The following is a 23,477-nucleotide window of genomic DNA, read 5'->3' as shown; positions in this document are numbered from 1 at the left end:
TACATTGCATCTGACCCTTTAAAGCAGGGGTGTCAAACATGCGGCCCGGGGGGCGGATCAGGCCCCCCTGGGGATTCTATCGGGCCCGCAGCGGAACTGGCTGTCTTCTGCTTCTTCTTCCAGTTCTGCTGCTGCTGCGTCATCGTAGGTTTGCAGCTTACAAATACACACCTGAACAGCATACTCAAGATGGCAACAGCACAGACATTTTGATGCAATAATTCAGAGCAAGAGGTGTCAGTTATCAGAAACTGTTAAATAAACAAACTATTGCAAGAGTGTTAATGTTTTCAGCATGCTTTTATTTTAAGTTAAAAAAACACCATTGTGATCGTGTCCTTTATAAAGTTTATACCTCCGCTACCTGGCATTACATTTTATGACACACGTGGCCCGGCCCAACAAGGTCTCATTTATGTCAGATCCGGCCCTCATAACAAATGAGTTCGACACCCCTGCTTTAAATAAAGAAGCCAAGGCTTGATTCTGCCATTATGTGGAACATCGTATTTCAGTTTGCATGAGCAGAAATGGAGATTGTAGTAGTCCGTCGTAACTAATGTACGGGCTGACTCTTTGCCCTTCACTACATACGCTAGAATGTACCACTATAGCCACTCTGTGTCCCCGATGTGGGGCAAAACGTAGGGTATAAAGGAAATATATCACTCAAATAAATATTAACTGGCTGCTATAATAGCTAATTAATGTAAATTTTATTTATTTATTATTTAGATCTATACCCCGCCCTCCCCTTAACGGACTCAGGGCGGGTTCCAGCAGTCTAAAATATAATACAATTAAACCCACATTAAAACACAAAAGAAGTAACGTAACTCGTATGTGCCGTACAACTCTAATAAAAACCAGATACCTCAGTGGTTGATGGTATTAAGATTTAAGGGGGGTTTTTTTTGTTTTGAACAGTTTGGCTAGTCGCATGAATTAGTTTGCTCTGGAGCCATCCATCCTGAGCTAAGACAAGAATGTGTGAGCTGGAGGCTAAAAAACTGTGAGCTAGCTCACACTAACTCAGCTTAGAGGGAACAATGGTTGCCAAGTGTAAATTCCTCCGGAGCGGGGGACTCCCATGTGGCGTCTGGAGTGTGTGTGCAAACACACGTCACCTGGAAGTGACATGACGATGCCGGGCACGCTGGGGGCGGGGCCACGACCATCCGAGGGAAAACCATAGAGTTTTCCCTTGGATGACCGTGGCCCCGTGCCTGGCGTGGTCGTGTCACTTCCAGGTGACGTGCACGTCGGGGTGGGGTTCCCCCCGGGGCCCAATCCGCCGGCGGCAGGGAACGGGCCTCTGGGGCGGAGGTTTCCCCGCCCCCGGGGGGGACTTGGCAACCCTACAGACATCCCTGGGACTGGGGACCACCAAAAGATGTTGGTTGGTGGACCTCAGTGCTCTATCCTGGCTTTCCTCTTGGCTACAGATGGCTATGTTTAGTGCAGCAGCAGCAGCAGAAGCAGAAGAAGTGGAGGAGGAGAGTTGGTTCTTATACCCGCTTTCCTCTACCCTAAGATGTCTCAAAGTAGCTTGCAATTGCCTTCCCTTCCTCTCCCCACAACAGGCACCTTGTGAGGTGGAGGGCTGAGAGGGTTCTAAGAGGATGGTGACTGGCCCAAGGTCACCCAGCAGGCTTCATGGGGGAGGAGTGGGGCATCAAACCCAGTTCTCCAGATTAGAGTCCACCGTTCAGATTAGAGTACCACACTGGCTCTCACGCAGTGAACACACAACCCGGTTTCTAAAGCCAACCTCACGGATTGTGTCTGCAAAGTTGCACAGTAACGCATGAAAATCCAAGTTGCAGTTTGACAGAGAAGACTTGCAGAAAACACTGCATAGGCATACTGAAAATCAGGTGAGCAAATAGCATCCCCTCGTAGATGAAATATATGGAAACTTGTTGTCCTCTGCAATAATTACTTTAGCCGGATAACCATTTAAAAGCATGAAATTAATAACTATGCAATGGGAAGCATCCTTAAGACTTTACATGAAATTCTAGTCTGGGGTCATATGGATATGATCTGTCAGAAGCATTCTGCTGTCTTCCGAAAATCTCGGGTCAATTCAAAAGATTTCTCCATCCATCTGGGTTATACAAAGTGGTGCAAAAGATCTTCTTCTTGGAGAGGCTGGGGTTACAAGTGGCAGGACTGATAATCTTATTTTCGACATGCCGATATGCATGCAAAAACAGATGCAAAAATAGTATTTCCCCCATCTGAACCACTTCAATCTATGCTCTATCTCCTCAGTCGGCTGAATCCACACTCATCACTAAGACAATGAGCACTGCAAATCTAAACAGAATGCTAACTGCAAGATCTAAATGCCAAAATCTAAATCTTAAAGGGCACCTGCTTCAAAACGTGTTTACAAAATCGCTTCTCTCTCATTGTTACACATAATACAGTTTCTTCGATCATTGCCGAATTGAAGGACACGATGTGGAAAAGGCACCGTACCCTTAACACTTACCAGGCTGTTGAACTTGGAAAAGACATCAGTGGTGGATTTAAAGCTTCCTCTTTGAACGGATGCACAGCCTGTGATGTCTGAAGCTGAGGTGGAGGCTGAGTCTGTACTTGTCTTGGGTCCTGAGAAGGTTTAATCCACCGGCTTGGTTCCGGCTTCATCCATTTTCCCTGGATTCCCCATCTTGCTAGGTATAGTTTGCAAATATCATAGTTCATTGAAGAGTAATATAAAAGGTCTAGTACCAGCAAGACCACAACAAAAAACCCATAGATCCACACTCCTAACAATGCACTGTAATTACTGCAAAAAGAAATAAGAAAGCAGATGTTAATCACTGTCCATTATTTTTGTAAGTCTAGTCATTCAATTTATATACACGTGCAATATATCTTTCAGAACTTTTATTATTTACTTATGTCCCTCTTTCTCTCTTCCCAGTGGTCTCCTACGCAGGTGTAAATGATAACTTTGGCTTCCACGGTGCTATACCATTGGGTGTTCCGGGGCCATTCATTTTGTTGACGAGGATTTAGACTTGCTCAGCACAGAGGCAAACAATACATTTCTTCACCTGTTTACGCTTGGTTGCCCACGCTCCCTGCAGACCCAGAGCAGCAGGGGGGAACTGCTTCTTAAAAAACAAAACAAAAAAGGACAGCCCAAATGGGCCTAGAACAGCTCTGTGGGAGAGGAAGGACTCCTGCCTCTCCCCAGCAGTTTTCTCGCTCAAAAACCATGCCGGGGGTTGGTGGTTATGTCACTGATTTTGCTGCTCCGTGTAAACAGATACTTCACATGGAGCAGCAATATCAGTGAAATAGCTCCATCCAATGCCATTTTCGTATGAGAAGACTGCTTGTGGGGGAGGCAGGATCCCTTCCTCCCCCTAGGGTTGTTAGGTTCCTTTGTCACACCGGCAGGTGGATTTGGAGGGTGTTCCTGGGGTGGGCGGGGACGTCATCATGTCAGCAATGTCGGGGGTGATGCTCTACTTTTGGGGCAAAACTCTATGGTAAAAACAGCCTAAAATCATAGAGCTTTGCCCAAGAAGCAGAGTGTCACCCCCCCAATGTGCTGATGTCACTTCCGGGTGACATCATCAGCATGTTGCGCATGGCATTGGGAGTGGGGGAGATTTGCCCCCACGCCCACCTGGGAAATGGTATCCCCCCCCCCCCCCATGGCGCCATTCTGAACCTGCTTGAGCGCTCTCCTTTTTTTTTTTAGAAGCAGTTACCCACATCCACTGTGGGGAACCTGGGCAAATGACTGCAACCAAGTGAAGAAATGTATTGTGTAGTTTGCCTTCTAGGCGCTTTGATGCCTAGAAGAGCTGGACAAAAGCAAAGCATGCTTTTGCAACCAGTGTTCCCTCTAAGCTGAGTTAGTGTGAGCTAGCTCACAGTTTTTAAGCCTCCGTCTCACACATTTTTGTCTTAGCTCAGGAAGGATGGCTCCAGAGCAAACTAATCTATGCAGGAGCCAAATCGCTCGCTCACAACTTCAATGCCAGTAGCTCACAAAGTAGGATTTTTGCTCACAGGATTCCACAGCTTAGAGGGAGCATTGGTTGCAACAGTACTGGCTGTACATCTAGGGACTAGTTTTGGTTTTTCCAAGGTGGAGTCAGAAAGAGGTACAGGAACATGTGACTAAGAATTAGGATGGGGGCACTAACATGCCTATCGTGGACACCCATGGTCTTACCTATATGTTTCCAAAAGGCTACACAGCTTAAGATAGAACAGGTGGCTGAAGGTTCCACCCATATCTACAAACGTAAAGTGAGAAGGACGTGCAGATATCAGCTTCTAAAAACCAAGCTATGTGATCAGCAGAAACACATGGTGTGGCTGTTGCTGGACATTAACACTTTCAAATTTCAGATCACCTTTGAATGCTCTGCGACATTAAACAATCTTTACAGCACACACAAAAATTGTTACAGCCTGAGTCTTTCCTACATTATCTTAGGCAGAATGCCACTCAGATTACAGTTGGATGCTAAAATTATGCTTGAAATGAAATAAGGAGGAAAAGGGGGAAAAACCTAGACATTACTTTTGTTACTCCAATAAATAAGGAAATTAAGAGGGGGAAAAATCTATTTGGAGATTGTTCACTTTACTCCAAAGGGATTTCCCATCTTTCAGCTATGTTGGCTTGATTCTCCTCCCATGGCCCCTATTAACTAGTCCAGTGTTGGAACAGAACTAAATTCCAGTAACATGAAATAGATTTTTAGCCAGATGGGTTTTACAGTACAAAATACATTTCAACTGAGGTTTGTTTAGCTGTAGAGTGGGTTTTTTCTAATCTGCAGGACGGTAGGAAGAAGCTGGTGCATCCTCTTGCGGAGCTGCTTTTAAAGGGGGTGAGAAGCCTGCTGCTTAAAGAAGATATGGATGTCCAAAGCAGATGGGAAAGGAAGTATCCATACCAATCAGTTCTTCGGCATTACTGGAGGATGCATAGTTAGGCAAATAATGGTCAAACACTGCACTAATTGGCATCACCAACAGAATCAAACCATTCCTAGCGTTACCACAAGCTCCATTAGAGCCATGCTACTATGCATTAAATAAAACACATATCACTACTTAATATTTATATTTATATAGCACTTTCCCCTGCTGAAGTGTTTCACCTATATCACTATTATTATTATTAATCGTATGGCAGAGTTTACACACAGGCAGCATATAATAATACAAAATACGTAACCAAGTTGGTACAACAAGTATGCAGACCGATTGGGCAATCCCCATAAATACTATTGTCGAAATTTTCAATCCACTCAATCGCAGCTGGAGAGAGTTCAAAGAGCTCTGTCACATCACCCTGGAAAGCACGACGCTTCTTGTGACAGATGGAAAATAGTTTGGCAGGCTGCACCACAGTCGCATTCGGGTCCTGTACAGCTGCCAAGGCCTGTTCATATTTTATTAGCCGTCTTCCATACTTAATGTAGCAAATCAAATCCCGGGGGCCTCTCGTTGGTGTTTACCTACACCACTAATTCCATGCAATGACTCTGCAAATGTAGGTCATTATTATGCCCTTATACAGATGGGGAGATGACAGTGAGTAAAAAAAGTTTGCTTGAAATTATTGGTGAGAATGTGACTGAGGTGAGATTTGAGTTAAGAACATGCCATTCATTTCACTGCTCCGATGCATTAGTTCTTAAAGGTATAATCTATCCTAGACTGTAGACTCAAAGGGAAAAAAGAACATAAGAGAATTTCATCCAAATAAAACAAAACAGACTACAAAGGATCAGAGCCATCGTTCTTCCAATCTTGTGGAAGGATGACGAAACAGAATTTCAGAGGGACAAGGAAAAAGGCACCAGAGGATATGAGGAACCTTCTACAGTGGTTGGTTAACAGTGCGCGCGCACACACCTTTCTCACACTGTGTCAGAGAGTAAGGAATAATTTGATGACTGTAAAACTAAATTGTGTTACATTTTTTTCCTGAAAGGTTACAATTAAACCTCTTGAGTTTAAGGTGCCTAATTTATCACCTAACGAAAATTCATTAAACTACTTTACTGTGCAAGGAAAACTGAAAATATTATCGTCAACCTAGGGCTGGTTTTTCCACGCCACAGAATGAAGCTGCTTCCATGTCGTACAGTGATCCACGCTGTCTATTATGACAAACCTGATAACTATATCAGTAAATAACCCCACTTCTTTAGCTCACAACTGAGGTTTTGATAAACTACAAAGTGCAGAAATAACCATTACAGGGAAGGAGGAAGGAGGAGGGAGACAGAGAATGCTCTCTCTTTAATGTTGAGTGAAGGTTCACCTAGAATATTCCCTACCACAGTTGAGCATGTCCAGAAGAGGGCAACCAGGATGGTGAGAGGGCTGGAATCCAAGTCTTATGAGGAAAGGCTGAAAGAGTTGGGTATGTTTAGCCTGGGAAAGAGAAGGCTTAGAGGGGACATGATTGCAGTCTACAAATAACGGAAGGGCTGTCATGTAGAAGATGGAGCAGATCTATCCTCTCTTGCTCCAGATTGCAAGACTAGATCGAATGGGTGGAAATGACAAGGGAGTCGATACCAGCTAAATATCAGGAGAACCTTCCTAACTGTAAGAGTGGTTGAGCAGTGGAACAGACTGCCTTGGGAGGTGGTGGGTGCTCCTTCGCTGGACGTTTTCAAGCGGAGGCTGGACGACCATCTTTCGGGTATGTTGCAGGGCTATCTTTTGGCTGTGCTCCTGCAGCGTGCAGGGGGTTGGACTAGATGACATGCGAGGTCTCTTCCAACTCTAGTATTCTAGGATTCTATGATAGGTTTCTGGCCCCCATCCCCATTCTCATTGTAGCCTTGCATTCGAAGAGCTGCCTGGTACACTTGATTGACCTTTTTGGACCCATTTTCCTTATGTAAAGTGAGACCGGCTGCGACGGCTGCTCAGCTGATTTCTTTGCTTCAGTTTATGCAAATCCAATTAAGAGTGCAAATCCAATTAAGAGGGGCAGGGTCACGTTCCCCTTGCCTGATGGAGGAAAGAGCTGTCGGGAGTTGACGACACTTCAAAATTCATGTGAATGGCAGCATCTAAAACGGCAGCAAGGCACATTAACCAGACAGATTGCTTCTGATTTTTTAAAACATTTTGGAAGGAAGACCGTATTGTTTCTGCTCTTCGTCTTTAACTGCTCATGTTGAGAGGAACTGAATGAAACTGACACTGCAAGGGGAGAAGGACAGATGAACTGATACTCTTCTGAAGTTGCTCTTTTCTGATTTATACACCATGAAGTGGAGAGTAAAGGTAAAGGTCTCCCTTGCTCGAAAGCCAGTCGAGTCCGACTCTAGGGTTGCGGTGCTCATCTCCGTTTCAAAGTCGAAGAGCCAGCGCTGTCCGAAGACGTTTCTGTGGTCATGTGGCCGGCATGACTAAACACCAAGGTGCACGGAACGCTGTTACCTTCCCATCAAAGTGGTCCCTATTTATCTACTTGCAATTTCTTGCTTTCGAACTGCTAGGTTGGCAGGAGCTGGAACTAGAGATGGGAGCTCACTTCGTCATGCGGCACCCGGGTCTCGAACTGCTGAACTACTGCCCTTCCACAGCCTGCAGTTCAGCGTCTTAACCACTTGAGCCACCGCAGCTCAAGTGGAGAGAGTTGCACATAAATACCTTCCCGATCAGGTCCCCAGTGCTTAGAAGGGAGAAGGGACAGATTCCCATTTGAGTGAAATCAGTCTTCACTGGTTCTTTGTGGTAACAGAAGCCAAGCAAGGACTCAGAAGCATAAACACCAGGGCTATTTTTGGACAGGAACGTACAGGAACGGAGTTCTGGCTGGCTCCCCAGTTGGCCACGCCCAGCAGGAACTCATTAGCATAACAGGCCACACCCAACAGCAGAAACTTATTAGGATTGGCTACATTAAGGGTGTGTGGCCTAACATGCAAAGGAGTTCCTGCTACAAAAAAAGGCCCTGGGTTTTGTCAACAAACAAGGTAAACAGAAAAACAAGCAAAAGGTAGGTGTGGCTGGATAACCACACTTCTGGTAACATGGGGGTGCAGCCTAATGTGCTAATGAGCTGTGCTGTCAGGGTGTGGCCTAATATGCTAATGAGTTTCTGCTGTTGGGTGTGGCCTCTTATGCTAATGAGTTCCTGCTGGGCTTTTTCTACAAAAAGAGCCCTGATAAACACAAGTAATTCTTAGGTGGCATCAGGTGTCAGGAGCAGTATATCTTCTTTTAAAGGTAATTAACTTCAATTCGGTGAAAAACAAATGCTATTTTGAGAGTTGCAATTCAAGGCAACTATTTATTAACCGGGCCATATGTGGAATTGCCACCTGTCCCTCGGAACAGCTGCTGCAGCTTCTGACAAGTTCAGAAATAAAAGCTTTCGTGCAAATATAGCCAGCTATTTTGGGGCTATTTTAAATGTTCAGTTCAAATAATAAAACAAAATGGATATATTTGTGTATCTTGTTCATGCCATCACGTTCTGCATGTTACTGTGGGATACTGTATTACATAAAAAGAACAAGCACCATTTTATTGCCCTAAACCAATAGCCCTCAAGTCTTGCTCTCTATGCCTCACCTGTACAACTGAGGTAGGTGGCCACCAATGCTCCCTCTAAGCTGTGGAGTCTTGTGAGCAAAAATTCTACTTTTTGAGCTACTGGCATTGAAGTCGTGAGCGAGCCATTTGGTTACTGAATAAACTACTTTGCTCTGGAGCCATCCTTCGTTAGCTAAGACAAAAATGTGTGAGCTGGAGGCCAAAAAAATGTGAGCTAGTTCACACTAACTCAGCTTAGAGGGAACACTGGTGGCAACCAGGCCTCTTTCAGAGGTGGCACCTCACCTGTGGAATGGCCTACCCCTTGGGATGCCCATCTTACTTTTCTTTAGGCTTCAGACCAAAACAGTTCTTTTTTTTTTTTAATCCAGACTTTTAATTAAGGGGTCTGTTTTTATTGACTGCTTCTAGCCATAGAACTGTCTGGCAACCATCATCTCAAGCTGCCAAATACTGTTTTATTATTCCATAATTAGTTTAGCATAGGAAAAGGAGTACGACAAGGCTGTATATTGACACCTTGCTTATTGAATATATATGCAGAGTACATCATGCGAAATGCTGGCCTGGATGAATCACAAGTGGGAATTAAGATTGCTGGGGAAAAGATCAACAACCTCAGATATGCAGACGATACCACTCTGATGGCAGAAAGTGAAGAGGACCTCAAGAGCCTCTTGCTCAGGGTAAAAGAGGAGAGCGCAAAAGTGGGCTTGAAGCTCAACATCAAAAAAACTAAGATCATGGCATCCGGCCCCATCACTCCTTGGCAAATAGAAGGGGAAGTCGTGGAAGTAGTGACAGACTTCACGTTCCTGGGATCCCAGATCACCGCAGACTGTGACTGCAGCCATGAAATTAAAAGACGCCTGCTCCTTGGGAGGAAAGTGATGGCGAACCTAAACAGCATGATAAAAAGTAGAGACATCACCCTGCCAACAAAAGTCCGCATGGTCAAAGCAATGGTTTTCCCAGTAGTCACGTATGGCTCCTTGTCGTACTCCTTTTCCTATGGGAAACCAATCAGTTGTTCCATATCCGGTTCTAACTGTTGCTTCTTGACCCTTATACAGGTTTCTCAAGAGACATGTGAGGTGGTCTGGTACTCCCATCTCTTTAAGGACCTGCCATTTAACCAACTTTTAATCCAAGAGAGGACTGCTAAACTTACCCGGAAGTTTTTTGTGTGGTACTTTGTCAAAGTAGGTATATGATGTCCACCAGTTCACTCTTGCCCACATGCTTGTTACCCTGCTCAGAGAACTCCAAGAGGTTGATGAGGGGCCCTCATTTTCCCTCAGCAGACTTTGTTCCTTGATGGGCTTAATAACTCTCTCTTTGATAACAGTTTCTACCAATTTACCTGGAACAGATGTTCAGCTAACAGGCCTGTAATTTCTTGGATCCCCTCTGGACCCCCTTTTAAAAACTGGGGTGACATATGCCATTTTCTTGTCACAGAGGCCAAGTTTAATGAAGTTACATATACTTAATAGATCAATTTCACATTTGAGGTCTTTCAGAACCCTTGGGCATATGCCAGCTGCACCTGCAGAATTATTAGTGTTCAGTTTGCCTAGTAGTCCTAAGAGCTTCATCTCTCAACAATTTGACTTGGTTGTTCAGATACCCTTCCTAAAAACAGCACCTCCGGCGTGGACATTTTCCGCAGTATAAACAGATGCAAAGAATTATTTCAGTTTCTCTGCCATCTCCCCCAATCTTCCTTAAGCAATCCTGTTTTTTTGTTTGCCATCCAAAGTTCCAGCTATCTCCCTGGCCCATTTCTGGCTCTTGATATATTTGAAGAGACATTTATTGTTTTAACAGTTTTTGATATTCACTCCTCATATTCTCTTTTTCCTCATCTTACATTTATTTTGCCAGAAACGGTGCTCAATCCTGTTCCAGCTCATTCAAGGAAGCCTTCCACTTTTTAAAGGATGCTTTTGTGCCTTTTATAACTTCCTTGACTTGAGTCATTAGCCATGCCAACATCTTTTTAGACTTGGTGGTACCCTTCCTGATTAGGGGTAGTTTCAAAGAGTAGCCGTGGTGGTCTGCAGTAGATGAGCTAAATTCAAGTCCAGAAGCACCTTTGAGATCAACACGATTTTGGGGGGGGTATAAGCTTTCAACAATCAAAGCTCTCCTTGTCAGATACAAGCAGGAATGAAATCTGAAGTGATTGTTTTGTTCTTTCTCTTGACGTGAATGCTGAACTTGATATCATGATGGTCACTGTTCTCAGTTAGTGCAACAATATTTACATCTTGAACCGGGTCTCCAGCCCGGCCCGGAACCAAGTCCAGAGTTGCTACACCTCTAGGTGGCGCTGTGACGGACTTTCAATGCATGGTGTCTAGAAAGCCTCTTTCTGTGGCATGACTTGGGCACATGTGTCAGCAAGCTGCCAATGTGTTCTGTATGTCTTTCCCTTTCCCCCACCATATGCAAGTTATGGTCAGATCCTCATGCGCATGTCTGTATGTCATATGAAGCACTCATTTCTATGTCTCATGCATTCCTTTCGATATACGCTAGTGTTGCTTTGTACTATCGTAATCAGCAAGGTCACAGGTGGGGAAAGTCGGCACCCATTTCTCTACTCGCATTTAATTACTTGCTTTCGAGCCGCTGGGTGGGCGGGAGCTGGGACTAGGGTCGGGAGCTCACCCCGACCGCGGTGATTCTCTAACAGCCATAGTGGCTGCTCGAGTGTTGTTAAAGTCAGGCGTTCTACCGCCTGCTTTATTATTCTGTGCCCAGACATTCTGGTTATTCCAAACAGTGAACTTGCTCCAGTTTCCTCATGGCTTCAATAAATATTACTTTGCTACAAATGTGTATTTGATTGACAGCTGTGGATTCGGACAACATGTTTGCCCAAATCATTGTGAGAGCAGTTAAAGTCACCAAGAATTACCACATTCTCCCTCTTGGTCACCTCATTTCCCTCTCCATCTTGAGGTCAGCCTCCTGGTTCTGATCAGGGGTGAAACAGTTACACCACCACTTTTAAGTGACCCCTATGGGCCAGTATCTCCACCCATAGCGATTCTGTGTGGGAATTTATTCCACTAATGCTTTCTAGCTTATTTGACTCTATGCTCTCTTTGGCATACAGAGCAACACCATCCCTCCCACGTCCTTCCCTGTCTGGTCCATAGAGTTTATATCCCACTGATTTTCCCCATTTCCCCAGATTTTCAAAATGCCACTTATATCTACATTGTCGTTTAGCATCAAGCACCCCCCACAAACACACCCATCTTGGCTCACAGGCTTCTAGCTAACTATACCACTTTCAGTTTGCACTGGTCAGTGGTCACCTATGAAAGTCAGAGGCAGCATCTCTGGCAGCATTACGAAGAGGCCTGGCACCATAACACTCCACTCCGTAGAGATCCACCAAAGGGTAGAAAACCATACGCTGAGACATGCCAACTCCGATCACTGGTCCTTCTAACCTACGGTGCGGTCACACATGCGAGAGCGGGGGGGGGGGGGGGGAGAGCGAGGCTATTCCCTCTGGAGGAATTTGACCCGCAGCTGCGCGATCACACAGTCCTTTGAAGCTGCAGGGGCAACCCGCCATTGCGTGATCAGACACAACCATGAGTCGGGGGGGTTGGGTTTTTTGCCATTTGTTTCCAATTTGCTTAAATGGGGAATCAATGAATCACATCTCAACACTGAGGGCTCCCTATGGAGTGTGCGATGATGTGCATACTGAGAAGGGGGGGGGGAGAAACAATGGCACGGAGTTGGAATAGCCCGATCGGACCATCCCGATGACATGAGAGCGCCCTGGAGCGATCATACAGGGGGATGTCCGTCCGTGGCCTGTAGCAACATGTTTGCTACCAGACTTTCCTTTTCTTTTTACTCTGCTTCTATGGCAGAGCAAAACTGGTTGCCGACGGGTGCGGGGCGCTTCCCAGATGTCCGTGTCTGATTGTGCCCTTTAAATCCACCCGGCTTTCCTGCCTACGGCGCGGCTGATTGTGCGTGAGATCGCACCCTACAAGTGGCAGTATGGCAAAGGTTGTCCAGGATTTCCGGGAATGGTCTTTCCTAGCCTTGCTACCAGGGATCCCTTTAAACAGAAGATGTCCATTTTTAAAAGGAAGTCTATCCCTTATCCCTTTTCCCCAATTGCAAGGGCTGGCCTGTAATTTCAACTTGGAACTTCTCATCATAAAACAAAATCATATTGCGAAAACAAACCCCTCATTATGAGGGGCTCCCTCTGTCTCCTGCCTCACCTCACTTCCGGAATCATATCACATAAACACAGGATAGGAGGGGACAGGGCTGAGTGAGATGTAACATGATAAACCTATTCTTTCAAGAGCACCAACTGATAGGCCCTGCGTACTGCCCCCACCCCCAGTGTTAACTCTACTTACACCTAATCCCAAATGTGAGACTATGCCATTTCTGGTTAATTTAGTAGTAAACAGGGGTCATTCCCTGCGGGAGCGCACAGGAGCGGAGCTCCGGCAGTAAGGAGCCCAGGGGGCGGGCACATGCAACAAGCCCCACCCCCTGCTCCCAGCAGCCCTCAAACGGGCCACAAGGAGCAAGAAGCAGCCAGGTAAGTTGCAGAGCCCCCCCCCCGGCCCACCTTCAGGTACAAGCTCTCCCTCCTCTGTGAGCTAGCAATCCACAACAGTCCAGTGGCACCTTTAAGACCAAGTTTTATTCAGGTACAAGCTCTCCCTCCTCTGCACATTCCCCCCCCCTCCAATAGCTAGCAATCCAAAACAGTCCAGTGGAGCCTGAGCGATCGGTGTTGCCTTCTGACACACTTCCGGTGATGTCAGGGTGCGTGGCACATGCAAATAAGTTATGCTAATGAGCTATGCTAATGAGCTCCTGCACCTCTTTTTCTACGAAATGACCCCTGGTAGTAAGGGACAGACATCCTCTTTCTGGAGTTGAGTCCTAACACTAAAAATAAATTTTGGGGCTAAGCCCTAGTGAGAGCCAACCCTAAAAATGCCTGCTTTAAAAATGTAAAATGTACACCTTGATAACTCTTCAAAAATGCTCTTGAACGGTATCTTCCAAGATCCAAAGGTGGAGAGGTAGTAATAAATAAGGACACAGAGTTTAAAATATAAAGAGGAATTTAAGGATATTGCAGAGCATATAATCAAATGGTGTGTGTGTGTGTGTGTGTGTGTGTGTGTGTGTGCATATATATAAATCAAGTATAATCACATGCATCTCACTACTGAACTCCAGGGCACATAATCAAATGGCACATATATAATCAAATGTACCTCACTCGAGTGATTTCAAGTCATTAATATACACAGCACGAACAATCAGCCACACAACATCTGTACTGCTTAGAAAACGTCAAGAAAGGAGGAGAAGGGATTGGCATCTCCCCTTATTTATCTACAAATATTGACACACAATTTAAACATGGTTTCGGCACTGCTTCCAATACAGTTCTGATAATGCCCAGAACAAACTCTGAAAAGAAAGTATTCCAGCCAATTTACTTACTTATGCATATATCCATCTGCATTCCCCGTTAAGTTCATCTGCATAACAGTCTGAAACTCCGTCTCATTACAGCAGTATTTAAACACGGTGTTGTTATGGTGACAGCAAAAGGTGTACGATTTATTGTCAGAAAGGCGTGGGCAGTGGAATCCGAAATGCTCACGGCCCTTGTAGTCTGTATATGGCTCACAGACTCGAAAATGCGCAGACAGTGCTGTAAGGCAAAGAGCAATTCTCTCTGTAACTCATTTGCAATGGCTGGCTAACTTAGCATTTATATAGCCCAAACACACACAGACTCTTCCTCATCAGCCCTGCAAGGAAGACCAGATTCATCGTCCCCATACTGCACAAGACAGCACACTAAGAGACAGGGAGGCTCTCTTGCCTAAAGCCTCGCAGCGAAAGCCGTGGCTGAAGTGTAATTTAAAAACAAAACAGTTTGCATTTCAATTAAAAGCAACTGCAAATCAGACTGCTGCTCTGGAAAGGATGCATTTCCCCGCCTAGACTGCACCCCTTTCCCTGGAGCTGCTATTAGCGGCAAGATTCAGCTGTCTTTCCCTTCCAGCAAAGCTAACAGTGGTTTCATGGAATGGGGGGGCGGGCGTTGGCAGATATTTAGAATGGGAGCTTTGCACTTCTTTGCCTCTGTGCTATAGCACTGGCCACCTGACTGGTCAAAACCTATTTGGTTTAAATAAACCATTCATGTAGTGGAAGTCATCACAAAATTACAAGTTAGTGAAAGGTCATACAACAATTAGATTAAATCTAAACCACTGTGTTTGAATTAGGCCATGGTCCAGTCAAAATTAAGCATTTTGATTTCGAATCGATTTTAATGGGAGCTATTGAAGCATGCACTTACATTCTCCGTTGGAACCTTGGAGATTTCAAAATGCTGAACTTTGGCTGGATCGTGCCCATATTGTTTATAGCTAATGATTATAAACACATTTAAAACACGGGCCCGATTATTCAAGAAATCATACTGCTCATTTCTTTTCCAGTTCCCATACTGGGTAATGGTAATAAAACAAAACCATATAAATTATAATACAATATACAGACTTCTACAAGGCATAAGCAAAGATTCAGTGTAAAAGGATAAGCCATAGCTACTCCAAGGCACTCTTGACTTCACTGAATATTTTATTGTTTACTGACAAGATTTGACTGGACAACAGACCAGCAGCCCAACTCTATCCTGGTTCTCAAGTAAATCATGGAATATTAGAGCTGAACGGGATCTTGGAAGCCATCTATTCTAATCCCTGCTCAATGCAGGAATATGCATCTATAGATCCCCAACGGGTGACCACCCAGCCTCTGCTTAAAGAGCTTCGGTGAAGAAGAGTCCACCACCCCAAAAGGCAGTCACAGTTCCACCATCAAACCACTCTTACCATTGTCAAGTTTCTCCTAACATTTGTGCAAAATCTACTTCCTTCTGATTTCCGTGTCGTCCTGCCCTTTGGATCAAGAGAGAATAAGTCTGCTTCACCTTGTCTGTAGGTTCAGCTTGGGCAGCCATGGTGGCCTGAAGCAACGGAGCAAAGTTTGAGTCCAGTGGCACCTTTAAGACCAACAAAGCTTATACCCAAAATTAAACTTTGTTAGTCTTAAAGGTGCCACTGGACTCAGACTTTGTTCCGTCTTGTCTGTGACAGCTTCCAGATGTTTGAAGACAGTGGTCATCTCTATCCTTACTTCTCCAGCTCTCTCAACAATCCCTCACAGAACTTGGCTTCCCGGCTCCACACCATCCTAGCCGCCCCCTCTGGCTGCATTATAGCTAGCTGTCGTCCTTCTTACAACATGGTGCTCAGAACTGGACACAGGACTCCAGGTTAGGCCTGAGCAGTGCAGAACAGAGTGAAACTATTACATTCTATAACCTGGATGCTTTTGTTAAGGGAGCAGGAGGAGACGTTTGGGAAGAACGTTAGTGATAGCTGTACCATCTCAGCTGGGCATGAGCCAAAGGCCAAGAAGCTCTTGGCCCTTGGACGGGAGACAGAGGAGAGGAAGGAGGAGGAGGAGGAGGAGGATGGGGGGAATTTGGATATATACCCCACCCTTCACTACCCGAAGGGTCTCAGAGAGGCTTACAATCTCCTTCCCCATCCCACAACGGACACCCTGTGAGATGGGGGGGGGGTCTGAGAGAGCTCTTTCGAGAACTGATTGTGAGAGAACAGCTCTGAAAGAACTTGTAACTGACCCAAGGTAACACCAGCAGCTGCATGTGTAGCAGTGGGGAATCAAACCCGGTTCTTCCAGGTTAGAGTCTGTGCTCCTAACCACTACACTCATGCCCTGGGGCCTAGTAAAAGCTGGCCCACTGAATACAGGACTGGTTCAAAACATAGTCCAACATATAGTGGTTACTGTGTTTTGTTTGATTGTACTGAATTGTATTAAATTTAAATTGTTTAATTTTTCTTATTGTTTTCAACTACTTTGGATCCCTTCAGGGTGGATAAATATTTAAGTAAAGTAAATGAACATGCAACCCAAAACCGTCCTAGCTTTTACTTTAGACATGTATACTCTACTTTTCTCCCCAATGGGGACTCAAAGCTTGTTCCTAATATGATGATATACGTTCTACTTTAAAGGTGCGCCATCTTCTGAATGATTAGTCACCCCAAATAACCGAAAAGGTAGCCCTATTCCCAAATCAAGTATCAATTGTGTAATGTCTAGATGTATATGATTATTTTTTCCTTGTTACCTCCCTGTTTATTGCTTCTACATGTACTCCGATATATGCCAATAAAGGTTGTGATGACTGGTGGCTGACTCAAAGCAGCCGACGACATATTCCCCTACTCCATTTTTTAATCTTCACAACAACCACCCTGTAAAGTAGGCTAGGCTGAGAAGGGTCCAAAGGCCAGCGAGCTCCTATGGCACGGCAAGGATTCGAACACGGGTCTCCAGATCTTAGTCCAGCACTCTTTACTACCATACCAGACTCTGGGCCAATCAGAAGGAGATCCAGAAGGGCTGTTTGGCCCGCACCTCAAGCTCAAAGGGGGGCGCTCGGGCTTACGGTTGCCAAGTCGACTTACCTTCAAAGCGAGGGGATTTCTGGCTCCGTCGGGAGTCTCCTCGCGCAAGCGCCACGATGACGTCACCGGAAGTGATGTCATCGCATCGCCCACGTTGGGGGCGGGGCACCGTGATTCACAGAGTGTCCCCCCCCCACAATGTGGCCAGTGTGATGATGTCACCTCCGTGTGACAGCATTACGCTGGGGACGCCCTCCGGCAGGGGGTGGAGTTCCCCCCGGGGCCCGATCCGGCGGCGGCAGGTAACGGGCCTCCCGGGCAGGAATTTACCCTCCCCCAGCGGGGGCTTGGTAAGCCTACTCGGGCTAGACAACTGTCTGGTATTTGATAAGCTTTCACAACTCGTTTCCATATGCAACTTTCAACTTTTATTATGGCTTCGGGCCTCAAAAGCTGCAGGGTTCTCTCTAGGCACACTGACTTATTTTAGCAGCCACATCACACTGCCGGCTCGTCTTTAACTTGTGATCAACTAAGCCCAGGTCTTTGCCATCTAAAACCTGTGCTTCTGTTGTGCCTAAATGTAACATTTTACATTCAGACCTGCTGAATTCGTTTCGTGGTCTCGACTTGACCAAGTCTTCCAGCCTGTCAATGTTATTTTAAATTGTGACTTTGTTTCTTTACTATGTCAGCTCTCCTTCCCAGCTTCGAATCATCACGGTTGCCAAGTCGACTTACCTTCAAAGTGGGGGGATTTCTGGCTCCGTCGGGAGTCTCCTCGCGCAAGCGCCACGATGACGTCACCGGGGCGGGGCACCGTGATTCACAGAGTGTGTCCCCCCCACAATGTGGCCAGTGTGATGATGTCACCTCCGTGTGACAGCATTACGCTGGGGACGCCCTCCGGCAGGGGGTGGAGTTCCCCCCGGGGCCCGATCCGGCGGCGGCAGGTAACGGGCCTCCCGGGCAGGAATTTACCCTCCCCCAGCGGGGGCTTGGCAAGCCTACTCGGGCTAGACAACTGTCTGGTATTTGATAAGCTTTCACAACTCGTTTCCATATGCAACTTTCAACTTTTATTATGGCTTCGGGCCTCAAAAGCTGCAGGGTTCTCTCTAGGCACACTGACTTATTTTAGCAGCCACATCACACTGCCGGCTCGTCTTTAACTTGTGATCAACTAAGCCCAGGTCTTTGCCATCTAAAACCTGTGCTTCTGTTGTGCCTAAATGTAACATTTTACATTCAGACCTGCTGAATTCGCTTCGTGGTCTCGACTTGACCAAGTCTTCCAGCCTGTCAATGTTATTTTAAATTGTGACTTTGCTTCTTTACTATGTCAGCTCTCCTTCCCAGCTTCGAATCATCAGCAAAGTTGATAGGCATCTCCCCAAGCACTCATCCAAGTCATTTATAAAAATGTTGAACAGCACAGGGCCTCCAGCAGAATCCAGCGGCGCTCTGGGGAAGAGCTCCCTCCCAGATGATATGAAGGCATTAATGAGAACTAGTTGGGTACGGCTGTTCAACTAACTGTGAGTCCACCTACTAGTAATACCATCCACCCCACATTTAACCAACTTGTCCCCAAGGATATCATTGTGAAATGCTTTGCTGAAATTGAGATACCTATGGCCTACCAAACTAATTGGTGGTGGTGGTGGGAAGTGCCATCAACCCCGTAGGGTTTTCAAGACAAGAGACAATCAGAGGTGGTTTGCCACCACTGTCTGCCTCTGCAAAGCCCCCTGGACTTCCTTCATGGTCTTAGCTTCAGGGCTGACCATGCTTAGCTTCTGAGATCTGATGAGATTCGGACAGCCTGCAGTGAGAGCCAGTTTGGTGTAGTTGTTAAAAGTGTGGACTCTAATATGGGAGAACTGGGTTTGATTCCCCACTCCTCCACATGCAGCTGCTGGTGTGACCTTGGGTCAGTCATAAGTTCTTTCAGAGCTATTCTCTCAAGGGCAGTTCTCGAGAGAGCTCTCTCAGCCCTGCCTACCTCACAAGATGTCTGCTGTGGGGAGGGGAAGGGAAAGTAATCCGCTCAGAGACTCCTTCGGGTAGTGAAGGGCGGGGTATAAATCCAATCTCCTCCTCATCCTCATCTGAGAGACCACCAAACTAGTTACTTCAGTGAAAAAGGAGACTGAGTTGTTCTGGCATGATGTATTCTGATGAGCCAGTTTGGTGTGGGAGCCAGTTTGGTATAGTGGTTAAGTGCACGGACTCTAATTTGGGAGAACCGGGTTTGATTCCCCACTCCTCCACTTGCACCTGGCTGGATGACCTTGAGCAAGCCGTAGTTCTGATAAGAGCTGTTCTTGAAAAAGAGCAGTTTCTGTCAAGAGCTCTCTCAGCCCCACCCACCTCACAGGGTGTCTGTTGTGGGGAGGGGAAGGGAGAGGAGTTTGTAAGCCACTCTGAGACTCCCTTTGGGTAGTGAAGGGCAGGGTATACATCCAATCTCTTCTTCTTCTTCTTCTTGCTAAACTCATCCTGGCTCCTGGTGAGCATCACATTTTTTTTATCTAGAGGTTCACAGATCAGCTACTTAATCATCTGCTCCAGTGTTCAAAATATATTTTGTTGGTTTTGTGTTCCAGTTTATCAAGATCATTTTGAATCCTGACTCTCTTCCACTGTTAGTTACCCGTTCCATCTTTGTGTCATTTGCAGATGTGATGTGCACTGCCCCAACATCCTCATCCAAGACATTTGTTAAACTCATAAAAAATGTTGAACAGTACAGGGTCTAAGAAAGAGCCCCGGAGTTTGTAAGCCACTCTGAGACTCCCTTTGGGTAGTGAAGGGCAGGGTATACATCCAATCTCTTCTTCTTCTTCTTCTTGCTAAACTCATCCTGGCTCCTGGTGAGCATCACATTTTTTTTATCTAGAGGTTCACAGATCAGCTACTTAATCATCTGCTCCAGTGTTCAAAATATATTTTGTTGGTTTTGTGTTCCAGTTTATCAAGATCATTTTGAATCCTGACTCTCTTCCACTGTTAGTTACCCCTTCCATCTTTGTGTCACTTGCAGATGTGATATGCACTGCCCCAATATCCTCAACCAAGACATTTATTAAACTCATTAAAAATGTTGAACAGTACAGGGTCTAAGACAGAGCCCTGAGGCGCTCCGAGAACAAAAATACCAAAGTCTAACCAGCAAAATGTTTATGCAGCCTCATCACCTGAGTGATCACTTTAAGATTTGCATACCCTCTTATGTGGGCACCATTGCGGGTGGCACTGCATGCACACAAAAAGGTGAGATAACTGGAAAGGGAATAAATAAGCTTGTTGCCTTTTCATAATAAAAAATAACATTAGTGACTATCAAACACAAAAAGAGAAAAATATAAAAAATATGGACGGGCTATGTGAACAGTTTTTTTTCAAATCACCGTCTGTCAGAGGAAGGATAAATTAGTCTGCACTAATACAAAGGAACGGCAAGAAAAGATTTTGCTAAGCAGAAGTTTAGAAGATAAATGTACAGGGGCTGTGTTCATAAATAATACGGTGAATCAGTTTGCTGTAAAGCAGTTTCCAAAAAAAATTAAAATAGCACAAGTTGGAAGGACTGCTATTCCTAGCAGTTTATGTAAGACTTCTAAACATAATAAAAAACCCTTCTAACATAAAAAACCCAGTAACATTTTTTCCCCTTAGCCAAGCCACATTACTTTGGAAGTGCATTCTCTCAAAAGAGCTACCTTTTTAAGAAGATGCTGTTTTTAATCTCTGTGCCAATCAAGAGAAAATATGTTGTCTAGTACTGGGATTTGACAGGTTAAGATTTCCGGGATATGAGGCTCAGCCCCTACCCACTATCTGTTCCACCATGTAGCCTTGTGAGATGCTGTGCTCACGGCCTGGCCGATCCGGGAAGGGAGAGGGCCAGACCATGGTACTGCCCAGGCATCAGCAATGCTATCATATCCCCACCTGAGGCCCTTGCTGACTTTCTACCTTGTCGGGAAGCCCTGTGGCAACTCTGACGCATCTCAGCAATGCTGGCAGATGTACGGCCAGGTTGCAGGTACTATATATACTTATGGTGATATGACATCCACCCCAAGTATCTCTTTAAGAATTTTCTGCTTTGCTTTGTGAATATTAAGTTTACAGTCCCATGAATGATCAGGGATTAGGCTGAAACTGACCTCACAGGTAGTCTGATCAAGGAGCCAGTTGTCTGTCATTCCCCACTGCTTCTAAATGCCAAGATGTGAAAGTTGGCCATGTACCTATTCTTATGGTAACAAACGCAGCCCAGGAACAGCCTGAGAGCATATAGGCAGCGTGGTCTTCTTCTTAATTACTGTCTTCATGACAAAAAGTCATAATCAAAGACTATAAACAGTGTCTTCAAAATCACAAGTAACTTCTAGCCTTTTCCCTTCCCTACCAAGGAATACTCCAGTGGGAGGGGTTTTTTCACTGGCTTTGAGGACGAAGTAGCTCTTCCATTAAGAAGGGGGCAGACTCACTTGAAACACTCCAAAGGAGACACCCACAGGCACACGGTGTGAAGAGAGGTGCCCAGCCAGACATAAGAAGGGGGCAGACTCACTTGAAACACTGGAACTCCAAAGGAGACACCCACAGGCACACAGTGTGAAGAGAGGTGCCCAGCCAGACGGATAAAAAATGTAAAACTGAGATGAACAGAAACCAAACTACAAACCTGGGACCATTAGGATTATTTCTGTCTCTCTCTTCAGTATCATAGAGATAAGTTTTAGATGTAGGGAAAAAGAAATGCCTTTACATTTATTCATTTCCCCCCCTGTGTTCACATGCTTGTGGTCTTTCGCTGTATGCTTTTACTTGTTGTAACCAAAGGTTACTTACACACTTAAACATAACATTTTACAGTCAGAGTTGTGCAACAGTAGAAGCAGCTGCCTAGGGAGGTGGTGAGCTCCTCCTCACTGGCAGTCTTTAAGCAGCGGCTGGACAGACACTGGTCAGGGATGCTCTAGGCTGATCCTGCACTAAGCAGGGGGTTGGACTAGATGGCCTGCGTTGCCCCTTCCAACTCTGTCATTCCATGATTCTCTTTTTCTGAAACGGAAGTTATTTGATCTCAGCAACAATGGGCAAAGACTCATGCTTATCAAAGTACAAGAAAGAAGCAGGGAGAGTCTGCCTATCTGGGAATATCTCTTAACTGAGATTTCCAATTTCCTCCCTTACCTCCGGCAACTGAAATGAAAGGGGAGTCAACGTTTTAACAGTGCTTCTAAGTGGCCTGCTGGTGGCAGCAGAGAGTAAATTCTATTTGTAAAAGTGAATGAGTGGGATAAACCTGTTAAGTGAATATCTCACTAAGGTTTGAGCCATGGGCCAGCTGGGTACACTCATCATTCCCTGTAGCAAAAAAAGGGTCGGTGGGGGTCGTTTTACCACAATACCAACCCCATTCGAATGTAAACAAGGACTGTGCCTCTCTGTTGCTCTTACAGGATTTATCAGCAGCATTTCATACCGTGGGCCATGCCAGCCTATTGAAGCATTAGGAAAAATCATTCATGAATTTGGATTTGCCTGTCGAAATATTCACAACATTCAAGTTCTATAGTTCTTTGTCTAGAGCATGGGCGCTTCTTAAGTATTCTGGAGCCGGTGCCTAGCTGCTATGGCACGGCTAAATGGCTAAAAACTGAATACTGAACCCAGAAGTGATGCTGGTCAGGAAGGCTGAGGTCTTGATGTGTATTGTGCTTTTCGTTTTTGATGGGGTGCAAACAACCCTTTGGTGACTCCATTAAGAGTATGATGATGATACTGGACCCAGCAAAGTGGTTGGAGAAGCAAGTTAAATACACCTGCCAGAAAAACGCCTTCTTCCACGTTCACTTTGCCCAGAAGATGGCTCCCTACCTTGACCCAGTAGGCTAGACTGTTGCAATGCAATTTTGCTTCGGCCTGCCCTTAAAAACAACTTGGAAACTTCAGCCAGTGCAGAATGCTGCACCTTGATTACTAGCAGGAGTGAGGCAACTATTTTGCAATCGCCTCATTAATTACCTATTAGGCTCCAGAGTTCAATTAAAGGGGATGGCTGTTAGCTTCAAATCCCTTCACAGACCAGGACCTACATAGCTACAGAACTGCCTCCCCTGATGTGCTCTGCTGTGGCAGCTTTGCTCATCTGAGCTAAGCCTTCTGAAGCACACCCTCCAAAGGTGAAAGATCAACAGCTGCTGGTATACCCGAGCATTTTCTCCTATGGCTCCCCCCCCCCGTGGAATAGCCTGCAACATTCCCATATTGTTATTGTTCCACAAAATGTATAGAACTGAATTGTTGAGAAGGATATTTTTATAAAAGGAAAAGATC

At 45.5% G+C, this 23,477-nt stretch overlaps 1 protein-coding gene across 1 annotated transcript in view; it reads right to left on the bottom strand.

Annotated features, from left to right (window-relative positions):
• Window positions 1–2,500: 2,500 nt before the first annotated feature.
• KIAA1644 (KIAA1644 ortholog) overlaps window positions 2,501–23,477 on the bottom strand; it is a gene marked incomplete at its 3' end in the record, with an annotated part of 34,187 nt that continues 13,210 nt past the window's right edge. Inside the window, exons 3-4 of the mRNA XM_015415733.1 lie at window positions 14,101–14,314; window positions 2,501–2,800 (exon numbers count right to left, since the gene is read on the bottom strand). Of these exons, the coding sequence (XP_015271219.1) occupies window positions 2,501–2,800; window positions 14,101–14,314 (514 nt within the window). The remainder of the gene's footprint in view (window positions 2,801–14,100; window positions 14,315–23,477) is intronic.

Source organism: Gekko japonicus, unplaced genomic scaffold, assembly GCF_001447785.1.
Source record: "Gekko japonicus isolate JY-2015 unplaced genomic scaffold, Gekko_japonicus_V1.1 scaffold5103, whole genome shotgun sequence".
Classification (NCBI taxonomy): Eukaryota; Metazoa; Chordata; class Lepidosauria; order Squamata; family Gekkonidae; genus Gekko; species Gekko japonicus.
This window is presented reverse-complemented; position numbering and strand designations above follow the sequence as displayed.